The sequence below is a fragment of the Oncorhynchus gorbuscha genome, unplaced genomic scaffold (assembly GCF_021184085.1).
Source record: "Oncorhynchus gorbuscha isolate QuinsamMale2020 ecotype Even-year unplaced genomic scaffold, OgorEven_v1.0 Un_scaffold_4046, whole genome shotgun sequence".
Classification (NCBI taxonomy): Eukaryota; Metazoa; Chordata; class Actinopteri; order Salmoniformes; family Salmonidae; genus Oncorhynchus; species Oncorhynchus gorbuscha.
This window is the reverse complement of record NW_025748157.1, coordinates 30,001-39,561: the sequence shown is the minus strand read 5'-3', so window position 1 is coordinate 39,561 and position 9,561 is coordinate 30,001. Positions and strand designations below refer to the sequence as shown.

At 44.5% G+C, this 9,561-nt stretch overlaps 1 protein-coding gene across 1 annotated transcript in view; it reads right to left on the bottom strand.

Moving 5' to 3' along the window:
- Nucleotides 1–369: 369 nt before the first annotated feature.
- LOC124028332 (vascular endothelial growth factor receptor 3-like) overlaps nt 370–9,561 on the bottom strand; it is a gene marked incomplete at its 3' end in the record, with an annotated part of 30,592 nt that continues 21,400 nt past the window's right edge. The window contains exons 3-8 of the mRNA XM_046340438.1: nt 7,051–7,187; nt 5,511–5,559; nt 5,383–5,472; nt 1,350–1,489; nt 820–991; nt 370–487 (exon numbers count right to left, since the gene is read on the bottom strand). Coding sequence (XP_046196394.1) covers nt 370–487; nt 820–991; nt 1,350–1,489; nt 5,383–5,472; nt 5,511–5,559; nt 7,051–7,187 — 706 coding nt within the window. The remainder of the gene's footprint in view (nt 488–819; nt 992–1,349; nt 1,490–5,382; nt 5,473–5,510; nt 5,560–7,050; nt 7,188–9,561) is intronic.

The following is a 9,561-nucleotide window of genomic DNA, read 5'->3' as shown; positions in this document are numbered from 1 at the left end:
TATCAGATAGTTAATGTTCTAGATAGTTAATGTTCCATATCAGATAGTTAATGTTCTAGATAGTTAATGTTCCATATCAGATAGTTAATGTTCTAGATAGTTAATGTTCCATATCAGATAGTTAATGTTCTAGATAGTTAATGTTCCATATCAGATAGTTAATGTTCCATGGCAGATAGTTAATGTTCCATGGCAGATAGTTAACCATGCCTTTCTAGGGAGTTTTTCCTAGCCACCGTGCTTCTACACCTGCATTGCTTGCTGTTTGGGGTTTTAGTCTGGGTTTCTGTACAGCACTTTGAGATATCAGCTGATGTACGAAGGGCTATATAAATAAATTTGATTTGATTTGATGCCAGATGGTCTTACCACTGTATGTCAGGTCTGGGGTATGCCGACACCTTGACTAACAGTTTAAAAGACTTCTGTCCTGATGTTGCCTCGACGACCGGGCCGCTCATGTAGTCTAGGCTGATGAATGGTTTCTCTGCAACAGGACACACACACACACACACACACACACACACACACACACACACACACACACACACACACACACACACACACACACACACACACACACACACACACACACACACACACACACACACACACACACACACACACACACACACCACACACACACACATAAACATAGGAGGTTAAAGAGGAGGTTTGTTGAAGCATACTTGCATAATAAGAAACCTTGCCAGAGACAGGACGACTTAGGAAAGGTATTTTATTACCTAGGCTTTAGCTCAGCAGGCTATCGCAGTCTTGTGGCGCACAAATGGCCCGGGTTTCAAACATAGTTCTTACCATACACGATGACTTGTGTTTCCAGATCCATTTTTTTGTCCACGCTGATGGCAGAGCAGGTGTAAGTGCCGGTGTCGGTGACGTTGACGCTTTGGATGGTCAGGATGCTGACGGCCTCCGTGAACCGAGAGAGAGAATTACGCTTGTGCACTATGCCCACTGTACTGTTCATCTAGAGGTGGGAGAGAGAGAGAGGGAGAAAGAGAAATAAGAGGGACAGAACTGTAAAACAAGACCTTCTATTTCCATCTATTAACCCAGGTTACTCTTAGCTACATGAAATAGGACCATATAACATAGAACATAATTCAGTGAGCTTAATCCGAGCTGCAGTGATACCGATCTCCATCTATTAACCCAGGTTACTCTTAGCTACATGAAATAGGACCATATAACATAGAACATAATTCAGTGAGCTTAATCCGAGCTGCAGCGATACCGATCTCTAGGTGCGTTTTCCCCTCATCATTTACCTGGATCTACGTAAAGTGTGCAAACTACTTTCTCTTTTTACATTTTTACTACCGTACCTGTTTTCCAGGATAGGACCACTGGAACTCGACCAGGGTGTTAAACTCCACTGTGGCGGTACAGTTGAGCGTCAGTGCTTCCTCCACGAACAGCTCCACTGAGTCCTCTGGATAGAGCTTGAAGTCGTAAACCTGACTTCCTGTCGGGAGGGGGGGGGTGGTGAGAGGTTAATGCGACATTGTCATTGCGGTGTATGACAAACAGAGCTGGCCCAGAGAAGTTGAGTCTCTTTGGCTGGACCAGAGAAGTTGAGTCTCTTTGGCTGGACCAGAGCAGTTGAGTCTCTTTGGCTGGACCAGAGAAGTTGAGTCTCTTTGGCTGGACCAGAGCAGTTGAGTCTCTTTGGGTGGACCAGAGAAGTTGAGTCTCTTTGGCTGGACCAGAGAAGTTGAGTCTCTTTGGCTGGACCAGAGAAGTTGAGTCTCTTTGGCTGGACCAGAGCAGTTGAGTCTCTTTGGCTGGACCAGAGCAGTTGAGTCTCTTTGGCTGGACCAGAGCAGTTGAGTCTCTTTGGCTGGACCAGAGAAGTTGAGTCTCTTTGGCTGGACCAGAGCAGTTGAGTCTCTTTGGCTGGACCAGAGCAGTTGAGTCTCTTTGGCTGGACCAGAGCAGTTGAGTCTCTTTGGCTGGACCAGAGAAGTTGAGTCTCTTTGGCTGGACCAGAGAAGTTGAGTCTCTTTGGCTGGACCAGAGAAGTTGAGTCTCTTTGGCTGGACCAGAGAAGTTGAGTCTCTTTGGCTGGACCAGAGCAGTTGAGTCTCTTTGGCTGGACCAGAGAAGTTGAGTCTCTTTGGCTGGACCAGAGAAGTTGAGTCTCTTTGGCTGGACCAGAGAAGTTGAGTCTCTTTGGCTGGACCAGAGCAGTTGAGTCTCTTTGGCTGGACCAGAGCAGTTGAGTCTCTTTGGCTGGACCAGAGCAGTTGGAGTCTCTTTGGACCACACCATGTCCTGGGCCCTCTGGCACACGTTCCATTACTTTTAACTCACATCCTTCATTTCTCTCTCCTTGAAGTAGTCACTTGAAGAATTGACCTATCTACCACATTGGGTCAGTGAAAGTTGCCATAGTTTACACCTATCAGATATTAGAGACCAGTGATTAATTCAACTAAGTAAAGACAGTGGTTGAATAAACATTTGAACAAATCTAAAGGCACAGCCATTGTATTTGGCTGGGTACTAGCTCTGTAGAGCTCGGGGCTGATCTAATCTGTTTAAATGCCCACCTTTCAAACTGTCGTCACCTAATCTGTGAGGACTTGATAGGGGAAACAGACTGTCATCACCTAATCTGTGAGGACTTGATAGGGGAAACCAAACTGTCATCACCTAATCTGTGAGGACTTGATAGGGAAACAAACTGTCACCCTAATCTGTGAGGACTTGATAGGGGGAAACTGTCATCACCTAATCTGTGAGGACTTGATAGGGGAAAACCAAACTGTCATCACCTAATCTGTGAGGACTTGATAGAAACCAAACTGTCATCACCTAATCTGTGAGGACTTGATAGGGGAAACCAAACTGTCATCACCTAATCTGTGAGGACTTGATAGGGGAAACCAAACTGTCATCACAGTCCTAATCTGTGAGGACTTGATAGGGAAACCAAACTGTCATCACCTAATCTGTGAGGACTTGATAGGGGAAACCAAACTGAATTAATCCAGTCCTTTCCCTGTCTTTAGGAAAACGTTAAAGATGATACTGTATCAGTGCTCGACCAACATCTCTCTAATTGTGAAACTCAATTTGTGGCTCTCTGCTCTTATTGGGAAAACATGTGGAATCTTAAAAACTATGTGGGAAGATGTATAAAGATGATACTGTATCTGTACTGGGTGGAGCTAGCTAGCGTCTGTATAAAGATGATAGTGTATCTGTACTGGGTGGGAGCCAGCTAGCGTCTGTATAAAGATGATAGTGTATCTGTACTGGGTGGGAGCTAGCTAGCTAGCGTCTGTATAAAGATGATAGTGTATCTGTACTGGGTGGGAGCCAGCTAGCGTCTGTATGAGGATGATAGTGTATCTGTACTGGGTGGGAGCCAGCTAGCTAGCGTCTGTATGAAGATGATAGTGTATCTGTACTGGGTGGGAGCTAGCTAGCTTGAGCGTCTGTATAAAGATGATAGTGTATCTGTACTGGGTGGGAGCTAGCTAGCTAGCGTCTGTATAAAGATGATAGTGTATCTGTACTGGGTGGGAGCTAGCTAGCTAACGTCTGTATGAAGATGATAGTGTATCTGTACTGGGTGGGAGCCAGCTAGCTAGCGTCTGTATGAAGATGATAGTGTATCTGTACTGGGTGGGAGCTAGCTAGCTAGCGTCTGTATAAAGATGATAGTGTATCTGTACTGGGTGGGAGCTAGCTAGCTAGCGTCTGTATAAAGATGATAGTGTATCTGTACTGGGTGGGAGCCAGCTAGCGTCTGTATGAGGATGATAGTGTATCTGTACTGGGTGGGAGCCAGCTAGCTAGCGTCTGTATGAAGATGATAGTGTATCTGTACTGGGTGGGAGCTAGCTAGCTAGCGTCTGTATAAAGATGATAGTGTATCTGTACTGGGTGGGAGCTAGCTAGCTAGCGTCTGTATAAAGATGATAGTGTATCTGTACTGGGTGGGAGCTAGCTAGCTAGCGTCTGTATAAAGATGATAGTGTATCTGTACTGGGTGGAGCTAGCTAGCTAACGTCTGTATGAAGATGATAGTGTATCTGTACTGGGTGGGAGCCAGCTAGCTAGCGTCTGTATGAAGATGATAGTGTATCTGTACTGGTGGGGAGCCAGCTAGCTAGCGTCTGTATAAAGATGATAGTGTATCTGTACTGGGTGGGAGCTAGCTAGCTAGCGTCTGTATAAGATGATAGTGTATCTGTACTGGGTGGGAGCCAGCTAGCGTCTGTATGAGGATGATAGTGTATCTGTACTGGGTGGGAGCCAGCTAGCTGAGCGTCCTGTATGAAGATGATAGTGTATCTGTACTGGGTGGAGCTAGCTAGCTAGCGTCTGTATGAAGATGATAGTGTATCTGTACTGGGTGGGAGCCAGCTAGCTAGCGTCTGTATGAAGATGATAGTGTATCTGTACTGGGTGGGGAGCTAGCTAGCTAGCGTCTGTATGAAGATGATAGTGTATCTGTACTGGGTGGGAGCCAGCTAGCTAGCGTCTGTATGAAGATGATAGTGTATCTGTACTGGGTGGGAGCTAGCTAGCTAGCGTCTGTATGAAGATGATAGTGTATCTGTACTGGGTGGGAGCTAGCTAGCTAGCGTCTGTATGAAAATGATAGTGTATCTGTACTGGTGGGAGCCAGCTAGCTAGCGTCTGTATGAAGATGATAGTGTATCTGTACTGGGTGGGAGCTAGCTAGCTAGCGTCTGTATGAAGATGATAGTGTATCTGTACTGGGTGGGAGCCAGCTAGCGTCAGTATGAGGATGATACTGTATCTGTACTGGGTGGGAGCTAGCTAGTGATATAGAGACATGTAGTATGGCCACCTCTAATGATATAGAGACATGCAGTATGGCCATCTCTAATGATATAGAGACATGTAGTATGGCCATCTCTAATGATATATAGAGACATGCAGTATGGCCACCTCTAATGATATAGAGACATGTAGTATGGCCATCTCTAATGATATATAGAGACATGCAGTATGGCCATCTCTAATGATATAGAGACATGTAGTATGGCCACCTCTAATGATATAGAGACATGTAGTATGGCCACCTCTAATGATATAGAGACATGCAGTATGAGACATGCAGTATGGTCATCTTTCATGATTACTCAGGGCTCTAGTTGTGCTAGTAGTGTATACTAGGTAGAGTGTAGTCAGTAGTGTGAATTCTGGTAACCTGAGGGTGGAGAGGTTATATTTTTCATGCAGGCTGGCTGTGTATTAGGTAGTGTATACTAGGTAGAGTGTTGTCAGTAGTGTGAATTCTGGTAACCTGAGGGTGGAGAGGTTATATTTTTTCATGCAGGCTGGCTGTGTACTAGGTAGTGTATACTATGTAGTTACCTGTGGACTGCACCAGGTAGAGAGTAGAGCGGTAGTGTCTCCCTTGTCGTAGAAGCCAAGAGTAAATCCCAATGAGGAAAGGTCTGGAGTCTAAGGTTTGTCTAGGGATGGACCAGCCTCTTTTTTACTGTCCCACACCATCCCCTCATCCTCCAGGAGCATAGGTATCGTCTCCCACTGGGGAGAGAGGGATGAGAGGAGAGGGGAATGAGGGGAGGAGAGAGGGATGAGAGGAGAGGGGAATGAGGGGAGGAGAGAGGAATGAGAGGAGAGGGGGACGAGGAGAGAGGAATGAGAAGAGAGGGAATGAGGAGAGAGGAATGAGAGGAGAGGGGAAATGAGGGGAGGAGAGAGAATGAGAGGAGAGGGGGACGAGAGAGAGGAATGAGAAGAGAGGGGAATGAGGGAGGAGAGAGGAATGAGAGGAGAGGGGGACGAGGAGAGAGGAATGAGAAGAGAGGGGAATGAGGGGAGGAGAGAGGAATGAGAAGAAAGGGAATGAGGGGAGGAGAGAGGGATGAGAGGAGAGGGGGACGAGGAGAGAGGAATGAGAAGAGAGGGAATGAGGGGAGGAGAGAGGAATGAGAAGAAAGGGGAATGAGGGGAGGAGAGAGGGATGAGAGGAGAGGGGGACGAGGAGAGAGGAATGAGAAGAGAGGGGAATGAGGGAGGAGAGAGGAATGTGTGGGTTAATGGATAAAGAGAGGATGATTATTGTGAAAATAAAGAGAATAGATGGAGATTGGTGAAAAGTGAGAGTAGAGAAGGAGAGCAGAATAGAGTAGAATAGAGAAGAGTAGAATAGAATAGAATAGAACAGAGCAGAGTAGAATAGAGTAGAGAAAGACAGAGTAGAATAGAGTAGAATAGAGCAGAGTAGAGTAGAGTAGAGTAGAACAGAGTAGGGCAGAGCAGAGTAGAACAGAGTAGGGTGTAGAGTAGAATAGAATAGAGCAGAGTAGAGTAGAGTAGAGCAGAGTAGAGTAGAGCAGAGTAGAGTTGAGTAGAGCAGAGTTGAGTAGAGTAGAGCAGAGTAGAGTAGAGTAGAGTAGAACAGAGTAGAGTGGTGTAGAACAGAGTAGAGTAGGGTAGAGTAGGGTAGAGTAGAACAGAGTAGAACAGAGTAGAGTAGAATAGAATAGAGTAGAGTATAATGGAATAGAATAGAGCAGAGTAGAGTAGAATATACTAGAGCAGGTAGAGCAGAGTAGGGTAGAATAGAGTAGGGTAGAGTAAGGTGGGGTAGAGTAGAATAGAGTAGAGTAGAATAGAGTAGAATATAATAGAATTGAGAGCAGAGCATAGTAGAGTCGAGTAGAGTAGAATAGAATAGAGTAGAGCAGAGCAGAATAGAATAGAGCAGAGTAGACTACAGTAGAGGAGAGTAGAGTAGAGTAGAATAGAATAGAGCAGTAGAGTAGTGTATAATAGAATAGAATAGAACAGTAGAGTAGAGTAGAATATAATAGAGTAGAGTAGAGTAGAGTAGAGTAGAGTAGAGTAGAGTAGAGTAGAGTAGAATAGAACAGTAGAGTAGAGTAGAGTAGAGTAGAGTAGTGTAGAATAGAATAGAACAGTAGAGTAGAGTAGAGTATAGTAGAGTAGAGTAGAGTAGAGCATAGTATTGTAGGACATAGCAGAGTACAACAGAGTAGTGAAGGTACCAACCAGATAAAGTGTGACGTTGAGGTCGGGCACAGTGACTAGACAAGGTACTGTGACGTGAGTGGAGGATCTTGATATGAAGATGGTCTCCAGGTCCCCGTTGCTTCCTCCGTTTCTCCTGAGGAAAGGCTGCTCCAAATCTGGAAGAATGGAGACAGGACAGTCAGAGGACAACGACAAAGATAATATATACACGTTTAGAATGGAGACAGGACAGTCAGAGGACAACGACAAAGATAATATATACACGTTTAGAATGGAGACAGGACAGTCAGAGGACAACGACAAAGATAATATATACACGTTTAGAATGGAGACAGGACAGTCAGAGGACAACGACAAAGATAATATATACACGTTTAGAATGGAGACAGGACAGTCAGAGGACAACGACAAAGATAATATATACACGTTTAGAATGGAGACAGGACAGTCAGAGGACAACGACAAAGATAATATATACACGTTTAGAATGGAGACAGGACAGTCAAGGCAGCCAGAGGACAACGACAAAGATAATATATACACGTTTAGAATGGAGACAGGACAGTCAAGGCAGCCAGAGGACAACGACAAAGATAATATATACACGTTTAGAATGGAGACAGGACAGTCAGAGGACAACGACAAAGATAATATATACACGTTTAGAATGGAGACAGGACAGTCAGAGGACAACGACAAAGATAATATATACACGTTTAGAATGGAGACAGGACAGTCAGAGGACAACGACAAAGATAATATATACACGTTTAGAATGGAGACAGGACAGTCAGAGGACAACGAAAAGATAATATATACACGTTTAGAATGGAGACAGGACAGTCAGAGGACAACGACAAAGATAATATATACACGTTTAGAATGGAGACAGGACAGTCAGAGGACAACGACAAAGATAATATATACACGTTTAGAATGGAGACAGGACAGTCAAGGCAGCCAGAGGACAACGACAAAGATAATATATACACGTTTAGAATGGAGACAGGACAGTCAAGGCAGCCAGAGGACAACGACAAAGATAATATACAATATAATGTTCAATATACACGTTTAGAATGAAGACAATCAGTCGATCGTGATCGTTTGTGTTACGGTATTTTCACACAACCCTTAAGGATGAATAAAGTACAATCTAATCTCATCTCACCAACTCCTGTGTCTAAATCACCCATATACCAGCCTCTAGGGCCCCTGCAGAGTGTCATTCTAAAAAGTAGCTAATATTGCAATCTAGTAATTTGCTCCTAGCGCCACAGATAGAACAACGAGCCAGATATTTCACCCGGATGTAAAAATGTTAAGCATCCGGTTGGCGTTTCCTCTCACTACCAAATATGGTGATGAGAGGAAGCTTATTGACTGGCAGTGGGAGAAGATGGAGCGAGATGGATTTCTGCCGATATTCTGTTCATTTTCTCATGAAACATTTGATCTCCATACTGTTTTCTGTTCTCAAAACTAGAATCTGTTACAAACAGAGTGGACAACGTTCTGTAGACTTTGGCCTTTGGTTATGTTTTAAAAAATGCGTTGTTTTTGAAGGAGTGCAAGGGCAAAATTGAATTATTGCACACCCGTACTTCACAGAGTAGGCGTTCCCTAATGTAAATATGCAAATGGCTCGGGCTTGGCTCTTCCCACCTCCTTGCTTGTTCTGTTCTGATTCATTTGCTCCTGTTGGAAAAGACAGGCTGTGGTTTATTTTGGGTTAGTTACAAAAGATCTTTGCTAGCACTATTTATCAAGGCAATAGAACAGCTCAACCAATAACAGTTAGAAACCACAGGATCCTGATTGTCTTCATTAAAACAGCAAGATAGTTTCAGCTCAACCAATAACAGTTAGAAACCACAGGAACCTGATTGCCTTCATTAAAACAGTAAGATGGTTTCGCCTCAGGATATCGGTCTGATAGGTGAACGTACTGTATCTCTGTGTTGTGCTGAAAATCACCTTGATGTTTCACTCTGTATATCATTGTTACTGCATGGGGCTAGACTTCACAGACATTTTCTGTCACCAATTACATTACATTGCCTACTTCCAAAATGGCACCCTATTAGAGGCCTATGGGCCCTGGTCAAAATAAGTATACAATAGGAACTAGGGTGGATAGCTGCCGCTTTACGGGCTCCTGATAAATTCTTCTACTTTAGGTGGGGGGGGGGGGGGGGGGGGGGTTCCCGCTGATCTCACATTGTTTTTAAATATAAGGTTTCCTCCATTTCCTATGACCGAAAAAAGCTTCTGGACATCAGAACGGCAATAATCCCTAACCTCCATTCTGATTAAGATTTCAACTTCTACCAGAAAGGGGCACAGGACATTCTGCACATCCCGGACCAGGCCCTAATCCCAAAGACTCGGGAAAAGGAAGAGATGGTGTAAGACGTGCGGGCACCCTGACGAAATAAATGAACCGCATCTACCCTTCGTTCTATTGCCGAGGCACCAAATCACTGGAGAACAAACTGAACAAGCTCCGTTCGAGACTATCCTATCAAC